The sequence below is a fragment of the Cupressus sempervirens genome, chromosome 6 (genome assembly GCF_028749045.1).
Source record: "Cupressus sempervirens isolate cs-2001-9-10 chromosome 6, ASM2874904v1, whole genome shotgun sequence".
Taxonomy (NCBI): Eukaryota; Viridiplantae; Streptophyta; class Pinopsida; order Cupressales; family Cupressaceae; genus Cupressus; species Cupressus sempervirens.
The window spans coordinates 207,724,766-207,746,257 of NC_143123.1; the positions used below are offsets into that span (position 1 = coordinate 207,724,766).

Genomic DNA, 21,492 nt, shown 5'->3' on the forward strand with positions numbered 1-21,492 from the left:
GTTGTTGAAGGTCTAAGACTCCATCATGAGGCGCAGATTGAATTTAATTGACTGAAACTCAAGTAAACTCCTGCACGGACAAAATAGCTGTTCAAATAAAAATAAACAAAACAAAATAAAATAATTCCTAAATTCAAATTCAAATGCATGTGTCTTGTATGCATGCACTAAATTTAAAAACTCTTAATTGAGTTTAAATAACTCTTTAGCTAAAGAAATTAGCTTGAGACTTGTATCTATACTAGTAGCTGGCATGATTCAAAATTCTGTAAATTCTTTAAATATTTTTTAAAATTAAGTTAAACTTTTAATCAGGAACTACCTTCCAAATATACATCAAAAGCACACTATAAAGTGATACCCACCTTATATTTAAATATTTTCCAATTGAACAATGATTCGTAAGACCTAAAACTAAGAATCATTTTCAAACTACAATTGTAAAGAGGTGCAATCCCCTTCTCTTACGACAATTGTTGTAGCCTCACATAGAGATAAACCTAAAACTAAAACGCATTTTCAAACTACAATTTATAAAGAGGTGTAATGCCCAGTAACTTAAAACATTCTCTGATGACAATTGCTGTAGCTTCGCATAGCAATAACCTACTTGTCTCTTCCTCAGATCCAACAACCTACAAAACAGAACATTAACTGTAATTAGGGAATAATGGATTCACACATACCACAGCTCAAAGAGAACTAAAATGAAGAATTTTTCATTTATAAACATTGGACACGATGAATACAACTCAAATCTGACTACTAGCTCAATATAACTGGACAAACAACTACGCAAACAAAATGTTGATATCAAAGAAAAGAGCACGATAGCTTTGAATAAGTTAATAGTTTTTCCCCTTCACAAATTGAAGGTGTTCCCAATAAAATTTAGCCAACAAAATAGTGTGAAGTATATGTTCCTTAAATTTCTGGAGTTGACTTTTCTTACAACACATAATAAGTGATTTTGTTGTTTCCTAGTTAGAAAACTAAAGACTTCGCCCGTAAATCCATTTATTTCCTACCAATCAATGTTTAACAAGACAACTCATAAAATAGTGTGCAGTATATGTTCTAAAATTTCTGAAATTGTGTATTTTTACAACACTTAATAAGTGATTTTGTTGTTTTCTCATTAGAGAACTAAAGACTTTCCACCTTAAATCCATTTCTTTCCTACCCTTCAACGTTTAACTAGACAACTCTATTCCATTAGGAGAAAATGAAAATGAGTACTACAAGATTAAATGTTTTCATTATGACAAAATACTGTTTCAAGGATATTTTTTTACTGTCAAATAAAGTTTAATTTTGCTAATAAGGATTGTGGTCAAAGGAAACAGTATTGGTCAATAGACTGCCAGATCTGATTAAGGTTTGGTGAAACTAAATTGAGGAAAAGTATTTATAATGATAGATAGAAGACAAACTTCAGTCTAAAAACTTGTTAAGATAGCAACCAATAAGATGAATGCTTATTAACATAACCAACCTCTAAATTCAAAACCAGTTCCTTTCATTAATACGATCATGGCTCCTTTCTTTAAGGTATTAATTTGCCAGGCAGGGTACTAAAAAATATTTGTTCTATGGTCCTTATCTAAAAACCAAAAACAAAAGATTATTTACTGATTATGTTGGAAGATGAAATTTCTAATTTGCAACAGGACCTGTGGAAATATCCATGGGAAAGAAAAGTGATTCATATTCCATTGTGGCAATTTCAAATATCAACTAATTTTCTTTGAATCCAGGTTACTAGCAGCCTTTTGGCCACATTCAACATGCAGCACGTGCAGAACATGTATAACATTCCAGACATGTTGATTTTATGGACACACTTTTCTTTTCTCAGTATCATATGAAATAATTTCTTCATTATCATGAAAAAAATTCTATAATAGTCCGAAAAGTTATTTTCGGCAATATTTTGATACTCAATCTCTAAACCAACAGTAAAAACTAACATTACATATGTGCTACAATGTTTTTTGGGGGAGCTTAAATTTTGTAATCTGTACCAATCATGAAGTGGGTATAAATTTAAACTATTTACTTTCAAGAACCATTTACCACCCACTTTGCTCTATCCAGGGGGAGGGTCATAATAACCGTAAAAAACAATTACAATGAGATAAGGAAAATATCATTTCTTTGGATAATTTATTAAGTACTACTAAATTCAAATTATGAATTACAAAATAACATGCAAATTGACTTCAATTTTGAAAAGTATATGCCTGAGCTAGAACATACCTTGCAATTTTGATAGAACTTAGAAAAGTTTTCAGATAAGTTGTAAAGGTACTCGCATAATGTATTTGGCAACAGTTCAGTGCAAGCATCCTCCACAATCTGTGCAAAGAGCACGAAGATGTAAGTACACTAACATAGCATGGGTGGGATAAAACACAGAGAATATGTTTTGTACAGATAAAACATATTATTGTAAAACTTCCAAAGTAATTCTCTTTGGATAATCTGTACATCTACAGAGTCAGTGAATATTTACCGAGTCAGTGAATATCTATGTGGTAATACACTATAATCCATTTTTAATATGTTAAAATTTTGTTCCAACGTTAACTTGAGTACCTCTGAAAATTGAATGAGATGCACTCCTAGCAGCCGCTCATTCTCATGAATCAGCTGAATTCTTCCTGCCTGTAAATAATCAAGTCCACAACCAGTCAAACTACAAGTATGCATTCTAAAACACCACTGGAATCATCACCAAAAGTAATCCTCATTTAAAGCTGTTCTAAACAAATAAATATCCAAAAAAAAAAAGTGAGAAGATTCCTAGTAGTAACCATGGTTGTAGAAGACACTTGCCTTCTTTAGTTCCTCTATGTCTTTCCCTGATTTCCTAATGATAGAACATATACGAGCATGCGCATATAAAAGATAAACAGCCGTATTACCCTGACATCATATGCAAAAGCAACATGTCACGTTAGTTTAGAACATATGGTGCAGGAGCATGCAGGCACACTGGCAATCAGAGCCAACCAAAAAATTATTAAAAAAACTATGTTGATTCATCGCGGTCTTAGTTGATGACTCTCTCTTCTAATAACTGTGATAAGCAAGATAAAATATAAGGTTAGATTTCTTATGTTGGTCTATTAAAGGACATTTGGTTGAAGGCAATGAACATCCATCAAATTATAAAGGATATGGAATTTTGTCAGATGCAACTTGTGACTGAACTGGCAGACATATATGCAAAATATGGAAAAGCATAGATCAGGTACATAAAAGTGTTTGGCGGAATGCCTCAATGAAATACTGCCTCATGCTTTGCCATGAACACATAATATGCATAAAAAATATTTCTCAAAAGACATTTCAAAGTCTTTCACTTTATCAAAATCTGTCAATTCAGTCTCCATTGATCAGCAAAGAAGAGATCGTCAAAAATGGTTCCATTGAATGGCAAGCCGTTGTTTGAAATGACCAAGCAAGAAGACAAAAGCTTGATGGAATTGGCAAAATATGAAGGTAGAACTGGACAAGAGAATTTGTGAAGGCAGGGTGTTGGAAAGACCACAAAAAAGTTGAAGACAATAGACAACCAAATGGCAGGCCAAAAACACTTTTGAAAAGGCATTAATTCAATCCCATCGGATAGATATCAAGAGAAATCACAATGCCCTCCACCAAGAAGCAACAAATATTGAAACGGTTCAAAGATAGACAGCTGCATAAATCAAAAGGTGTGGATTTCCCATTGCGAGGAGGGAGGGGCATAATAGAACAGAGAGATCCTTACGTGAGGAGAGGCACCATGCAGAACAAGAGGAAATGGGAGTGCATACACAAGCCCCAGTGGTAAAGGAAAGATATACTGCTGCATAGAGGAGATAGAAGAAACATCATGGGAAAGCTGGTGACAATGAATACCTGCACACAAGAAAAAAAGGGACCCCTGTGTGAGTAAAGGTGTATGTGTTGCGAAGTAAAAGGTCTGCGTAGTATGGTGCTCGAAGGGAAGAAAAGTGGGGAATCAGCCAAGAGGAGAAGACTTTAGTAGTGCAACCAGAAAACAATAACTTTGGCTTCAACAGATTGCAAAGGGACCTCATAGAAGGAAGAAACAGCCAAATGATGTGGACATTGGCCAAAAGAGGCATCAGCCAAGTAGAAGAGGAGAGGGGACATAGGGGTTGAAGAAACCAAGAAAAACTGTGTGACACTGCATAAAGAAAAAAGACAGCTTGATACTTTGAACAGCAGTAGAGGATTGTGTAGAACAGAGAAATATGAGAGAGAGCAGAAGGCCATTTTTATAATATGGTATTGTTATTGTTGAGAGTTTAATTAAATGATGAGTGTATTCCAGTATGTTGCAATCTTACTCTGTGACTGCGAGTTCAAATAGAAAGTGGAAAGCCTTTGCACAGTCAACTGAGTTTGTGTTTGAGTATCATGTTTTGGAAACAAGAGAAGTTTTGTATTGCATGAACAAAACTTTGAAAGTTAACTTTGTTTAATAAAATCAATGACATGTAAAATGTAACAAATCAAATCTTAAATGAGCAATCTCAAGAAAAGATCAGAACTGATTACATGATGATAGATATAAAATGCAATGCAAGTGTTGACATTGTCAAAAAGACTCAAACAAAATGCTTTGACTCACCTAACTATATGAAGGGAAATAAATTTTTGAGGCAAAACAAACTGAATTCAAGGTTATTGTTAACTACAACCCTGCATTTTCTGTGCCTGTGAGACAGCAGATAAATAAGAGGTGACTGTAAACAGTAACCCTGTCATTTCTCTGTATATAAGAACTTTGATGTTATGACACCAAAGTATAAATATATCCTCTCACAAAGGGCATCCTGAATTCAAACAAGTACAGACAAAAAAAAATCTGTATTCATCAACTCAAACTCACCCAAGAAGGAAGTCACATTGAAAGAGTCTTTTTAACATAGTCTTACTGTTATTGCTATTAGCTAAATAGTGAAAAGGACTCACACCACACATCTTGATTCCAATGGAGTGAAAATTGTTCAAGTATATTTGTTGTGTGGTTATAATTGAACAATTGAGTCACCGCTTTTCATTGTTGCCTTTGAAAATAATATATTATTCCCCACATTAATCTCCCTTACATCCTCGTCAATGAGACCACCTCCCCTTTATATCTTCCAACGTGTGAAAGGAATCACACCTCTTCATCATGTCTGCGCTTTACATGAGTCACAATCTTTCAAAATTATCAATCTTTGAAAGAGTCAACTATTTATCAGTTCTGCCCTTTGAGAGAGTCACGTATATTGATTATTACAACCTTTTGTCTTTGAAAGAGTCAACTCTTCATCAGTTCTGCCCTTTCAGAGAATCACATATATTGATTATTTCAACCTTTTTAAAAGAATAACTTTCATAACATTGGCTTTTAAAGGAGTCACGTCCTTATTTTCTTCTTTATTAATTCTTACTTCCTTTGCACCTTCCCTTTTCTCTTTCTTCCTCTCCACCTTTCAAATGAAGTTCTCTTCTTCCATTTATATGCCACATTTGATGGAATCAAAATTTCGTCTCATGCCTTATTTTTAATAAAAGAGGGGTTAAAATTTATTCAAACCAGAAGAAATACAGATTAGGGGCATCTAAAGCCCTATCAAGATCCACCTAGTGGTCAAAATGATGGGCCAAACCCAGAGGTAACTGACCCTTATCAACAATATTCCAATTTTGCATGTGATCAGTAGCTCATTTAGCCAGCCAATCAGCTATGCCATTCCACTCCCTAGGGTTATGAGTGAAAATAACTATAACAACCAATTTTCCTAACCCTTAGATTCTATATATATTAATAATCAAATAAGCTATCTACATATTCACATGCATGGAATTAACAATTATAACAGATTAACTGATTCTCGTGAAATGTCTTATCTAACAAATGGAGATTAACTTCCTTTATTTAATCATAACAAAGAATAAATTGTACGAAAAAAGAGATCATTAACTAATTGTTACATTTAAATATCACTTCATATAACTGAAAAGAATAAATGTGAACTGCATGCATATATAGATACATATGTAGCTGAACTTAAAACTTAAAATGAAACATAAAAGAAAATACACATGCCTCTTAATTCATATCAGGCTAAGAATGCAAACCCGTTATGTCTCGTGCAAGTCTTGGCATTGGTGGAGAGGAAAAGTATTGTCAGAGGCTTAACCAGCCAACCACGGATCTAGTGTATCCCCCTCGCACTCTCAATTGAGAATGGCCCTACCCTGCACGGGATAAGGCATGGGAGCACCATCTCGTCCTACCAACTGAGCATCCTAGTGTTAAAGTGTCAACTACACAGCCGGCTAGGCCGTGAAATTCCCTCCCAACAGCCTATCCATCCGACTGGTAGTTATCCTAACCTCTAGTGATCACAGTAGCATCATTTGCCACTACACCTACCCTAGCCAAGGATTTTACATGGACATTGTGTGCCCGATCACCCACTACTCAACTTGACAAATAAGACATTACTCAAACTTCCCACCACAAGCTGACAAGGTCTATAGTTTCAGACTTTATTTTACTTTTCTTTCATTTCATTTTATTACTGATACAATCCTCTATTTTGCAGGGCATCCCCACAACCATAGTTCATGGATTACACCCTTCAGCTCAACCTTGCTTGGTTGTCCTTGATGATCATTGGTATAATTTATGCATTCTTCGTGGTACTTGCACGTTGTTTATTGAGGAATAAGTCCCTTGCCTTTTAAAGGGATTCCACATGTGAATGTAAGAGCAATTCGTATTTTTCAAGAGAATTCAATGTTACACTGCTGAGAGGTACAACTCCTAGTCTTAGAGACATGTGAATTTTAATGTCTCTGTACGAGGGCATACAAATTATTCTCTTAATTCCGGTACGTAGAACTCATTGGATTTTGTTTCTATGTTAAACTAAAACTAAAGATTACACCAAGCTACGGCTCAATGCAAGGCCGTCCCAATTATGAAATCAAAATACTTAATCATAATTTCTACCATCGACTGACAGAGGCTTTCAAGAAAGTATACATATAAACCATATTGACATGTGTAGGGATAATATTCGATATGGATATCATGAGCATTCCAAATTACAACCTGACAGAACTGTGATGCAAAATATTGCTTATTCTGAGGCTCCAAGCTGTGAGCTCCAATGTCGGTTATCCCTAGTTGCTACCACTAGAATGAATGAAATTGTCCTGATTTGAATTATAGCAAAAACAAGGAGTGTGGAATGCAAGTGCGATTTGGTAGCAAGCTCCTGAGTGGCTGAGATATTTCATCTTATAGAGCAACGCTTGGTTACAAAGGAAGTAAGTATGATCAAGAAAGAGTTACGTGCATGAAGGAAATGCAAGGTGGTCGATGAGTTACAATTCTTGATATATTTTGAAAATGCAAGGAGTTGAAATATTCAAGAAATCTTGGAGGCCAAATTACTAAAGAGTCAAGAGGCCACTAGTCTCAAGAGATAATTTAATTTCTTGGCCATTTTTCAAACACCCACCGCTATTATAGTTAGCATTCATAATGTAATGCTATACATATACATATGTAAACATGCGATATATTTATATATAATGAAATTGAGCACACGTGTATGTACAAGCGAAAAAAAATTAAAAAATACACATGTACATATGTGTTACTTCAAGATATCTACATACATACATATGTATGTGTATTGTATTATCTACAATTATACCTAGGTACCATGGATATTAACTATAATAATGTATAATTCGCCATCAAATGAAATAGACTTCCAAGTGATAAATGAAGGTAACAATTTTCTCTCTTTAATAGTTTTTGTGTGTTTCCCTATTTCAAGTCACCCCCTTTTCGAGCTTGCCTTAGTGGCCCCAAGCAAGTTGTTTTTACCCAGGCTCATGCCTCAAAATTGTCCAAGTCCATAGTCGGGTTTGGGTCTGAGCTACTTCTCATCGTTTTTTTCCTTTTCCCCCCTTTGGTCAGGGTTTCGGTATCATAGTGCTTTCACTTATCTCCTACTTGCTTTGTGCGAAAAATACTCAAGTTGAGTGCGCATGGGAAGTTGTGTCCAAACTATGTCTTTCCCTTAGAAGAGTCTAAGTTTTCCCCTGATGAGAAGAAAATTTCCTAAGTCCTTTGCCCTTGCTTCAAGTATGTAGAGTTCGAAGTTCCCTCTACTTCACTTCTCTGTCACCCCGAGTAGACGTGATTTTAGTAAGACCCCACATAACTATACATTCAACTCCTACAGCAAGGCAAAAGTCCGTGTTACATCCCAATTTTTGACCTAATTCAAAATATAGCCATTAAAGTTCACATGAAGTTAGTTGGTAGTTTAATTGGTTATAATCCTGTGAAATGATAAGATGGTTAGTCGTTATAATTTCATGTGAAGATAACATGCTAGTTGATTATTTATCATGAATTCATGGAATTGAAAAGGCAACTAGCCATTATGATTATTTATAACTTGTTATGATAATATGATTTAATTGCGGAGAATTTCCTTGCAGGAAATGTTAAATTTTATGGATCTCTGATAGATAAAATGATTACAATAAATAGAACAATATGTACTCTTACTTGTATTGCAGTAGTGTCGAGTATTTCTTCAATTAATGGTGACTTGTATATGGCTTGAGATCAAAATCTTCTTTCTTGCAAATCACTGATAATATGGATTGTATGCCAATATTTTGATGCTCCTGCAGGTTAGACTTTATAAGAAATATCCTGAAAAATATTAACAATGATTTAGTTGCAGATCGTTGGTCTAAGATGTCGTAAATAGATATCATCCCTCAGTGATCTACCCTCCCTTAAGTATAGATACGAAGGGTCATGACCCCCATAGAGTCACGACTCTATGTGACCTTTGGCCACATAGATTCATGCCTCTACAGGGGCATGACTAACAAACTGTTAGTTTAAGTAATCTCAATATAAGCAGTGCTCCCGATAACAAATGCAGTAAGAGCATGCCGATTCAAATAGGGACTGCTGATAGGCATTGTTTGTCTCCCGATAATTGCATTGTGAGTGTATTAATCCAAACACACACACACACACACACACACACACACAGAGTCGATAGGCATTGTTTGTCTCCCGATAATTGCATTGTGAGTGTATTAATCCAAACACACACACACATAAAACATTAATAACAATTTATCTGAGAAACAAAAACACAGATCGATTTATGAATCAGATGAGCATCATTACTTCTACTGATGCTATACATTAACACTCCCTCTTAGCAAGGGAGAAGTAATACACAAATGAAAAATCTGATCACATTGTCTGAACTTAACACTTAGAAACAGTGACTAGTCAGATAAAGATTTCCAAGTTATAAATACCATTATAAAGTATGTTATGATCTCTAATTGTTCGAACAATATCTAGAGTAATAATGAAAATGTTATCTATGATCTCTAATTGCCCGAAACAATGTCTAGAGATGTCCATAATAACATGAAGATTTGTTACTCATGATCTCTAATTGCCTGAAGCAAGGTCTAGAGATGTCCATGATAATAACATGAGTTCGTTATCTATGATCCCTAATTGCCAAAAGCAATGCCTAGAGATGTCCATGATAATAGACCTATCATTTACAAAATCGTCACCTTGTAAATAATTACCTTCTGAATAAATATGTCCATGAAAGATCATCACCTTTCATTACATATCTGATGCAACTAAACAACAATAGAAGCATAAACTCACATGAATTAAAAATTTTAATTAAGTATTCAATATTACAAATTAATCATACCAAGTTTTTCTCTAAAGTATTTCAACTTCACTTTAGCAAGAGGCTAGGTAAATTTATCAGCTGTTTGCTCATTAGTACATATGTACTCTAGTTGAATGATTCCTCGATTCACCATATCTCGAATGCAGTGATAATGAATTTCAATATGTTTGGGGCGATTGTGGAAAACCGGATTGGTTGAAAGCTTGATGCAACTTTGATTATCACGATGAATCACAGTGGGCTTCAAAGGTCTTTTGAACAGATCTGCTAACAACTTATGTAGACATACTGCTTCTCTAGCACCCAAAGTAGATGCAATGTATTCTGCTTCAGTGGCACTTAATGCAACTGAAGTTTGTTTTCTACTGGACCAAGAAACCATATCAAATCCTAAACAAAAGCAATATCCAAAAGTACTCTTCTGTTCAATAGGATTGCCTGCCCAATCAAAATTTGAATATCCATGAAGTTCGATGTTGACTTTATCATATTTGATTCTCGTTCCAATAGTACCTTTTACATATCTCAAAATGTATTTAGCTACATGTAGATGTATCGTCTTTGGTGCACACATAATCTGACTCAAGGTGTCAGTAGCATAGCATATGTCAGGACAAGTATTATCCAAATACATTAAAGATCCAATAATCTGCCTATGGTAAGTAGAATCTGTAAGTTCTGATTTGATCATATCATCCTTCAACTTGTGTAGATTTACTTCCATAGGAGTAGCCGCGGGTTTACATTCCATCATTCCAAATTTTGTTAAAATGTCAACTATATATTTTCCTTGATTCAAAAGAATGTAGTTACCTTGTTGCCAGACTTCTAATCCAAGAAAGTAGTGAAGTAGACCTAAGTCTTTCATTTCAAACTCTGTTGTGAGTTCTTTGCATTTCTTTATGAGATGTTCCTCACCTGTTATCAACAAATCATCAACATATAACACAAGCATAATCATGTCATCAAAATCTATTTTGAAGTATAAGTTGGGATCAGCTTCATTTTTGGAATATCCTAACTTCATTAGATAGTTGTCTATCATTTCATACCACGCTCTTGGAGCCTATTTGAGACCATAAAGTGCTTTCTTTAATTTATAAACATGAGTTTTGTTGTCATGAGTATTGAATCCTTTTGATTGCTCGATATAGACTTCTTCAATCTTGCCATTAAGGAACATTGTTTTGACATCCATTTGATGAACCTTCGAAGCATCCCTTGGATGCTGCAATAGCCAAGATGGTTTTGACCAAAGTATATCTAGCAACGGGAGCAAATGTTTCTTCATAATCAATGCCTTCTTTCTGTGGGAAGCCCCATGCTACAAACCTAGCTTTGTACTCTTCAATGCTGCCATCAGATGCATTTTTAATTTTAAACAGTCATTTGGAAGAAACAACTGATTTGTTGTTAGGTCTGGGTACAACATCCCATACATCATTTTTTAATATAGAGTTATATTCTTCAATCATTGCTTCTTTCCAAGACTGATTTGAAAGTGCTTCTTTGACACTAGAAGGTTTTGTTTTTATAAGTTCAGTTAACAATGCAACATAACATGATTGGTTTCTTGTTATTTTTCTCTCTTGTATCACTTCATTAGGTTCAACCTGATTTTCTTCTATCATTTTCCTAGCCCAAAGTGGCCTCTTTTTATTATTGACATTTTCAGAATCTTCATGATTAGACATAGTGGAAGAGGATGGTTCAATATCATTCTCCCTCTCAATTTCTGCTTGTTGATTTTCATCTACGTCTGGAATAGATTCAGTAATGGATTCATCACTGTTTCTAGAAATATTAAATGCAATATCTTCTTCAAATTTCACATCTTTGCTAATCTCAATTGTTCTTTGACCTGGAATGAAGACCTTGTATCATTTTGTAGTTTCACTACATCCAATAAATATCCCCTTTTTCCTAGAAGGTTCTAGTTTAATTCTTTTCTCTTTAGAAATGTGGATATACACTGGACATCCAAATATTTTTAGATGGCTTAGATCAGGTTTAATGCCAGTTCTTCTACAGTGTTGTTCTCTAATATTGAGTGTGGACATTTGTTTTGAATGTAAACTGCAGTGTTAGATGCTTCAGCCCAAAAGGAAGCATGAAGGTTTTGATCGTGCATCATTGCTCTAGCAGATTCCACAGTTGATCTATTTTTATGTTCAGCAATTCCATTTTGTTGAGAATTATAAGGTACAGAAAACTCCCTCTTAATCCCAAAAGCAATGCAAAAATTCTTAAACATATCAAAGATGTATTCACCTCCATTGTCTAACCTTAGTGTTTTAATTTTCTGTCCTGACTGATTTTCAACTAAGGTTTTGAACTCTTTGAATTTTGATAAAACTTCAGCTGATTCTTTCTACTTTAGAAAATAGATCCAAGTTCTTCTAGAGTAATCATCTATGAAAATTATATAAAAGAAGCACCCATTGAGAGAAGGTACAGACATAGGACCGCAAAGATTAGTGTGGATCAATTCAAGAATGGATTTAGATTTGTGAATACTTTTAGGAAATGATTGTTTAAAGTTTTTACCTAAAGCACATCCTTTGCAAATACTTAAGTGATCAGTTTTAAGACTAGGTAAACCTTTTACAATTTTTCCTATAGATGATAATGCACGATAGTGAAGGTAACCTAGCCTCCTATGCCAAATTTCGGTGGAATTTGAAGTTTCATGACTAAGAGCTAGGTTTTGATAATTACAAAGTTTATAAAGACTTCTATCTCTAAATCCGATGGAAATGGCTTTCTTAATATTAGAGTTCTTGGGCTATGATAAAATTTTGTCCTCTTGAAATGTGATTTTGAATCCTTGATTAGCAAGACCAGAAATAGAGACTAGGTTTCTTTTTATTCCTGGTACATATTAAACATTTGAGTTGTAGTATAATTCCTGAATTTAATTGTATTAAACAGGAACCAATTCCTTTAATAGGATGAGTAGAATTATCTCCAATGGTAACTTCTTCTGAGGCTTGTTCAGAGAAGGTTTCAAATTTTTCTTTAAAACCGGTGATGTGCCAAGATGCACCACTGTCTATGATCCAAGTGTTGTGGTTAGAGTTTAATTCACTTGAAAGAGCTAAGTAAAAACCACAGTTTTCTCTTTATACATCCTCTCCTTTGATTTCAGCTAAGGCTGCTTGAATTTTCTTCTTTTCGGGGCAAAAGCTATATGGGAGTGACCAATTTTATCACATTTAAAACATCTTTAGACCAATCACGTTGCTTGTATGATTTGTTAGATTCCCTTTTGTTGTTTTTGAATTTTCTTTTCTTGTTTGATTTCACATGTAGTGCTTGAATTCCTCTCTCTTGATTTGTAGTTTGTCCTCTTGAGACTAATCTAGATTCTTCTTGTGTGCATTTATTCTTTAATAAATCAAATTTAGGGAGTTCGGGTTGAGAGCTTAAACATCGGATAAATGTTTCCCATGATAAAGGAAGACCTCTTAGAGCGATCATGCTGAGTTCTTTGTCATCAACTCGATTTTCCATTGTTGCAAGTTGGTCTTTTAGTTCAAAAATCCTTAGAAAATATGAAGATATAGATTCTCCATTTTTCATCTTCATATATTATAGATCTTGCTTTAAAGTTAATAATCTACTAGTATTGTTGATTTCAAATGTTTCTCGAATAGTGGAGAACATCTCAAATGTTGTCTTGAGACTAGATATGGATGGAAGAATATGATCTTTTACAGAATCTATTATGATTTTCATTGCTTTATTATTATGTCTTTTCCATGTTACTTTTTTTGGTGCATTTTCAAGCATGGATATGTTTGATTCAATATATTCCTCTAACTCCATTTCTCTTAATATTATCACTACTCTAATTTTCCATGAAGAGAAATTAGATGCACCCTCAAGCCTATCTTCTAGTCTCACATGATTCACCATTTTAATGATATAATTTAGCCCCTTTTCTTAAAATCTAAGATTTTAGATTTTATTCTTAGTAATGGTTTTTCTTATCAGAATGGCTTTGATACCATGTTAAATTTTATGGATCTCTGCTAGATTAAACGATTACAATAAATATGAGAACAATATGTACTCTTACTTGTATTGCAGTAGTGCTGAGTATTTCTTCAATTAATGGTAACTTGTATATGGCTTGAGATCAGAATATTCTTTCTTGCAGATCGCTGATAATATGGATTGTATGCCAAATGTTCTGATGCTCCAGTAGGTTAGACTTTATAAGAAATATCCTAAAAAATATTAACAATGATTTACATGCAAATCGCTAGGTCTGAGATGCCGTAGATAGATGTCATTCCTCAGCGATCTGCCCTCCCTTAAATATAGATACAAAGGGTCATGATCCCCGTAGACTCATGACTCTACATGACCTCCTGCCTCTATGGTGGCATGACTAACAAACTGTTAGTTTAAGTAATCTCAATATAAGTAGTGCTCCTGATAACAAATGCAGTAAGAGCATGCCGATTCAAATAGGGACTGTCGATAGGCATTGTTTGTCTCCCGATAATTGCATTGTGTGTTAATTATTGTTAGTTGGACAGCTGTTATTTCTGACCCGGAAATAGCAGTAGTATTTATGGGTAGCTTGGACAGCTGTTCGTCCTTATCTATGTATAGCAGCATTACTTATGGGTAGTTTGGACAGTTGTTTGTCCACTTGCCAAGAATTAGTAAATGGTTATTGCAAGGATTATTATTTACTAATTTTAGTGATTCCCTTTTGGACACCTTGCAACCAATTCTATTATTGGCCGTCGAGTTGTCTTAATCTTAGTCGTTGGTTTGATTTAATCTCGATCGTTGGTTTTTCCAATAGGGTAGTATAAAAAGGGTTCATTGGGTCATTTGGAGATACAAGTTTTGGAGAAGCATTTTGCAGTGATAGCAAATTGTCTTGCAGTGTTAGCAAGGGCGCAGTGTTAGCGTGGGGATAGCAATGGAGAATATCAGCGGGAGAAATTAGGAGGTTGTATCTCTTGTTTTGCTGAAGTTTAATATAATTCCTCATCTGTAGAACTGGTTTTCCCTTAGGGGTTTTTCCAGGGACAATTTGTCCGAAAATATTGTGTTCATTGTGTTGTTCATTTCTTTCTGTATTATATAAGTGAAGTTGCAGTTGTGTTATTTTTCGATATTAGCTGGAAATTTGTTTTCAGTAGTTTAATAATCATTTACGATAGGAGATTAATAATCAGTGACTGCAATAGTTATATTTTTCACATTGTGTGCGTATTAATCCAAACACACACACACACACATAAAACATTAATAACAATTTATCTGAGAAACAAAAACACAGATCGATATATGAATCAAATGAGCATCATTACTTCTATTGATGTTATACATTAACAAGAAACATGTGGAAAGGGTGGAAGCATTGTCAAAAAAGAATTAGGCATAGGAGCATCACCATCACTAAGCAAATGGGTTGAGGACCTAACGACTTGAAATAGATACATCAGTGGGACCCACATGAGCTATTTAAATAATAATTTGAGAAATGTAAATAATTGGGTTAAAATATAAAACATACCTCAAAAGATTTAATATGATCTTTTACCATATTCTTATAATAGATATATCTATATACGTACATATAGATATAAAATGAGATAGCAACATTATATTATAATAATTTCATAAAGTGATGTCACCCCATTAATATTTACATGTACATCTATAAGATTATAATAATATACCAGATATAATAACATTCGAATTATTATAATATTCGAATTATAATCTTCCAACTCTATTCTTTTCTTTTTAATATTCTTGCTTTTAACCGATTGACATTTGACATGATAAATCGAATTAATAATTGGAATTTGAATGGATTTCTTTCTTTAAACCGATGGAAGCCGAGAAGCCATGGCTTGTCCTTTACGAAGTCGTGATAGGAGTCGGACACCTCTATCCCCAGCTTTCCATCCTTTTCTACTACGTTTACCATATACCCGTCTAATTAAGTTGAGTTCCATGTGCTCACTATTTTCTTCTTACTTCCGCCAATACCTTGCAAATTTCCGAATCAAGCAATAATGGAATTTGGGTGATATAACTAAGCCAAGTAAGAGTTCCGGCTAGAGGATGGAAGGATGCCAAATTCAATTCAAATCTTCATTCGCATACATATCAGGTTATGAATGTTTTTCCATCGAAGTTAATACTTTCATCTTCTCTGAATGTAAGTCCAACTACAGCCGGCTAGGCATAGAAATCAAATATTAGGACTGAGATTATTATATGTTGCTTTGCTGATGGCCTCTTGCGAATTTCATAGAGTTCCCATGATGTAAATGCAAGACTAGGGTAAGATTAATTGAGTTATTTCATCGTTACATTTACTTTACACCTAGATGCGAGAGATAGATTTATGGATTGCTTTTCATTTATATGAATAACGAATATGAGCATAGCTTCTAATCTTTAGTCATTGCCACAGTTAAGCAATCGGAAGGAAAGGAATGATACAGTGATATCTGGAGCCTTAAATGATATAGTGGTATCTGAAACCCTAATTGATTCAGTGGTATCTGAAGCCCTAATTGATTCAATGGTCTTTGATCCCCTAAATGATCCAGTGGTAACTAAAGCCCTAAGTGATACAGTGGTATCTGAAGCCCTAAATGATCCAATGGTAATCGATGCCCAAATTGATACAGTGGTATGTGATGCCCTAATTTTATATAGTGGTATTTAAAAGTAATCGTCATTTGATTTTGATATAGTAGTATTGAATGGTAGTCGACTAGTCATTATATGATATTATTATAGTGGTATTTGTGGACTAATCTGGGTGATTGTAGAAGCATTGTTATAATGATTATTGGTTCAAATTCCATGGTATGTAGATTTAAACTTCCATAGAAAATTCATTTATGGTATTTCAATTTTTAGTTAAGAAATTTTGTTTAATTGATTTTAATCGTCAATCTCATTCATATGAATGAAACTAACTTAACTAACTTCCTATGAAATTGAAGTAATATCTGTACTTCTTTGAGTATGTTAGTTGTTAATTTAAGACCCGGGAAAAGTGGATGTTACAGTCCAAAATCTGAAGAGTATTCCAACAGAAAACCTACCAAGGCATATCTTCGGGAATAACTTCATTCTAAAGATTCCTGCAATGAAGGAGAAGTGCATGAAATCAAAACATATGGAAAGGTAGTGAAAATGCTTCTCCAGGGCACCAAGCAGAGGGTCTACTATGCGGGAGCCGGATCTCTAAGTATAACAGAAGCCACCATTTGCCTTAGCCAAAAATTGAACATGGAAAATCGAAGTTTTTGCTTCTCTCAATTAAGGCAACAGGTTATGAAGGAAATCTAATATACGAAAGGAAAGGTCGTACAAATAAGACATGTTTGATGTCATTTTTGCCCGTTAATCCCTGGCATTTAATGAAAATCCGATCGCTAAGCTCAAAATGCTCCTCTGAATTAATGCTAATTAGATCACTCGTGTGGCACGAGAAACTCCAGCTAACGACCATAAAGGCATCTCTATAAAGTAAGATTTTGCATACATTTTCCCATCATCTCTATCAACAACCATTTTCGATTTCTGCAACTAAGCTAAGTGCTCCAGTGTTTATAAGTTCTCCGCCATTGCTGCTAAGTTCATTGGTAATGACAGTTTAAATAGAATTGGTTGCACTTTGAAAAATATAAGTGATACCCAATTGCGATTCTATGACCTTGGTGACTTGTATAGAAGATTGCAGGCAGATCCCATACATCTAGTCACCAAGAAGTTAAAGGAAAGTGGCCTAGTTAAAGCGGCGGGTTTCTCGATGGCGGTGAAGGCCCTAGAATTGATCCTTAGAATGCATTTCACATTACGACCCAGATGCCTGCCAGATCAAGATGTCGGACAACAAAGTGCTCCTTTCTCTCGATCGAGATGTGCTACAGAATTGTTTCCGATTGCCGACGAGAGAGATATACAATGATATGAACTTTTGGAACTTTGCCTCTATGTATAATGAGAAGAAATTGACAAGGGGAGGAGATTTATGGCGACGTAGTTCCAGACCCCTCGGGGCCATAAGAACAAGGTGCCCAAGATCCTTACGGTGCCAATTTAAAGAGAGAGATTGCTGATATTATGGTCCTCCTGCACAGGGTGAAAGGAAACAAAGATGCCCTCAACTTGTGGAGCATTACTTTTATTTGGTCCAAGTAGTATGCGCTGAAGGGGAACACGTATATTGGGCACAAATAACGAGTGATAATCTAACTGTTGGCTCTAGGCTACAAAAGCTCAAAAGCAAATTTTTTTGTCCTCATACTTAATCCATGCTCTTGCCACCATCCACTTATGGCCCAAGTTGCCGCATGTTGAGGAGTTTGACGAAGACGTTCAAGTTTACGATTTTCACCCTTGCCTACAACTCCAATAAAATTATGCAAAGCTTATGAGGGTTAACGACGCCTTCAACATGAGGATTTGTCGGATGCTGCAAGGGCGTCCAGAATGGTGTCTCTCTCCTGAAGCAATAGCTTTCGTAACCCAATTCGGAAGCTATTTCATTCAATTCATGGCATTTTCATATATAAGGATTGCAAGATTTGATGTTTTCCCATGGAAGCTTCCCAAGTATCCGAATGAACATATTGTTCCAGTTGAGATGTGATGCTAAGAAACCAGGCATTCCTTTTCCGATCGCAATAGAAGCGTATTCCTGTGCCTCCATTCTAATGCTAGAAACATGTTAAAGGCTTTTGAGAAGTACAAGCCAAAGTCAGACGAGGTAATCAAATTAAATCCTTGTAGACTGTATCAAGAACAATTTGTAGTTAGGGTCAGGATTCAGGCATGTACCCGCATTGGAGGACTATTGGGCCAACTGCACAGACGAGCTCAAGAGCAAAGAAAGGTTTTTCTCCAAAATGACACTAGAACAAGTAAATTATACAATGACGTTATAGATGTGGAGGGAGTTGAGGATGATGGTCAATACATGCAGTCCTCCACATATCTGAGGAAAATTAAAAACACTCCCATTGATTCGACGCCTCCCCTAGATCTTGTCATTGACAATCTAGAGGAATTGACAAATGGGGTAATCAAAAGGAAAAATAAATGGGTGGAGTAGACAAAGGGTCGGGGAAAAAGGACTGGTGGTTTGCCATCGGGATCTCAAACAACACAAACTTTTGTCGCGACCCTCACTAGCACAGTTGAAACTACAGCAACCACATATGTGGGACTTTCCCAGACTGTTGAAGGTGGAGGTGGACGAGACAAGCCACCCGAGAAAAATATTCCCATCACCCCTACCTGTGGAGGAGGGTCAGTCCCAATTATAGGCTCAACAGAGGACCTAAGAAAGATAAGAAGGAGAAAGAGAAAGGGACAGAGTCCGAAGGCGCGAAGGACAAAGATGCACCTATCCATATGATTAACTTAGACAGCTCTGATGGAGCCCAACAAGACGATGGACATGACAGAGGGCCACCACTACAGGACACACCTCAAGCACCGAATACCCAAGGTAACATTCCCGCCACCGCTTCTTCCACTAAAACAATAGTTTTTTCTTTTTCTGCAAGGAAAACTAGCACTCCTCCTGCGGCGAGGAAGCTTTTTGGTGCCACTACACTCCAACCCTCACTCAATGTGCTCACCTTGGAGTCTTGGTTGGAGAACACACTCGAGAGAAAGCAGAAAAGAACAGTGGAAGGGGCGCCTCCGAAAGACTTGATCACTCAAACTATAAAGCAAACACCAGCTACCAAGAAGGTGAAGAAAGCTCCCACACTGGCTGCCTTGGGTAAGGATGCTAACACATGCAACTACATTATGGAGGTTGCCCAAGCCCAAATAGATGGAAAGTTGGTTGATCTAGGCCCAATGGTTTTCAATATTTAGCAGTACGACATGGGGTTGCCGAGACATGATACTAAGCGCACAATGTAGAGATTTCTAAATCAAGAAGTAGACAAAGAGTTGGAGGAGCTCAAGATATCGAAGGCTCATCTCAAGCCCGCAAACAAGGAATTATCCAAGTGCCTTAGGAAATTGTTTGCCCCACTCTCTGCCTAGGCAAGAGAATCATCAAACCTTTTGACCCATTTGTAAAAGAAAACAAGGCCCTACTTGGTAAGTTGCAGGAAGAAAGGCACTTCGGTCAGATTGTGCATGGGTAGCTAGAAGATATGAAGGTAAGGGGTCTACCCTTAATTGAAAAGTTGGGTGCCCTTTGTTTAAGGGTCGAAAAATTAAAATAGATCATGTACAACAACCTTGATTCTCTCAAGACAGATATAGAGAAGTATAAGGATTCCATATCCGTGTTGTATGAGGTCATGAACATGAAGGTAGAGAATGCAAACAGTGTGGGCATTCTAAAGAATGGGGACAAGCCCCTTTCCCATTGGATGAGGTCTCTCGAATACAAGAGGGAAAGCATGGTAAAAGCTGAGAAGCAAATGAAAAAAGTATATGAATCAGTAAAGAAGGGGAAACAATTTTTGTCTATCTCCAAGAGCTGCATACAGATTCTCATGTGAGCAAAAGAGGCTAAGTAGTTGATGTCGAGCACATGAAGACTACCTATCAAGACTTCATTGATGGATTGGTGCGCCCTAATAAACTCCAGAATTCTGATCTCCACACTTTAACTGCCATAGATGGAATGCTGATGAAAGTGTCGAAAAACTCCAAACCCAGGTCGATATCGTGGAAGGTCTGGCAATCGATCACGACGTCTGGATGGTCTAATCAGACGTGTAAATTCCCAACATGGACAATCTTGCAACCATCATTGGGGCAATGAAGGGACATAAGTTGAGCCAAGGCAACCGACAGTGGAAATTGAAATGTTCCTGTTCCCCGAGCCTAGTCATTGCTCTATTTTTGGGATGACAAGTGTCGTATCCTTCTGTTTCTAGCCTCTCTCTTTTATCTTCTCATAAATGTTATCTTTGTAAGGCGAGAAGATGAAGGGCTTATATATGTAACAATTCGATAATTAATGAAGGATGAGCAAATTTTGGTGTCAATTTTCCCCCTATGGTCGAGACCACTGTGTGAGACTCGAAAGTTTCATCACAATTGTTGTTCATTGCATTGCATATTTCTCCTATCTTGGAGAACTGAATCATAATAGAATCAGAAGTCATTAAGTTTACAATGGGTTATTGGGATTTAATGGTTTTGGTCATCTGAGAATTGTCGTGGTTTTATGTGTATTTCTTTTCTCTTTTTATAAGTGCATGTTTCATTCTGTGTTTGGTAGTTGCAAAACTAGGAAATCATTAAATTCAATATGCTTTTTGGATTTTAATGTTTTCTTTGTGGTCTCAAAGCTAATTTAGTGTTGGATATATCCCTAACCACCCTTGTTTCGTAATTGCATTTAGGAGTAGGCCAACACAATCATTTTGTTAGTCAAGTAGATGCATGTAGGAGTAGAGTTGTAGGTTCATTTTCTTTCACGGTCATGGGAGTAGTCAAACTGCAAAATCAAACCTAGCCTAGGTCTTTCGTGGTGACAGGAAACCCAGTAATAGCCTCTTTTGCTCTCTGGTTAAGAGTGTACCCATCATTAGATTAGGATTAAGAAAAATTCATTGCACAACACTTAAAAGGGAGTTGTACCTTTAAAATTCAGAGGGAAGTAAAGGGAGAAGAAGAACTAAGGTAACTTCTCGTCTGTCAATAGCCAACTATTATTCACACC

At 35.8% G+C, this 21,492-nt stretch overlaps 1 protein-coding gene across 3 annotated transcripts in view; it reads right to left on the reverse strand.

Annotated features, from left to right (window-relative positions):
- Positions 1-254: 254 nt before the first annotated feature.
- The window catches only part of LOC149551976 (arginine--tRNA ligase, cytoplasmic-like), an 86,275-nt gene continuing 65,037 nt past the window's right edge, over positions 255-21,492 (reverse strand). For all 3 annotated transcript variants that reach the window (XM_089787466.1, XM_089787463.1, XM_089787465.1), the window contains exons 15-18: positions 2,835-2,928; positions 2,599-2,663; positions 2,260-2,358; positions 255-635 (exon numbers count right to left, since the gene is read on the reverse strand). In XM_089787466.1, the coding sequence (XP_089643592.1) occupies positions 525-635; positions 2,260-2,358; positions 2,599-2,663; positions 2,835-2,928 (369 nt within the window). In that variant the 3' untranslated portion in view covers positions 255-524. The remainder of the gene's footprint in view (positions 636-2,259; positions 2,359-2,598; positions 2,664-2,834; positions 2,929-21,492) is intronic.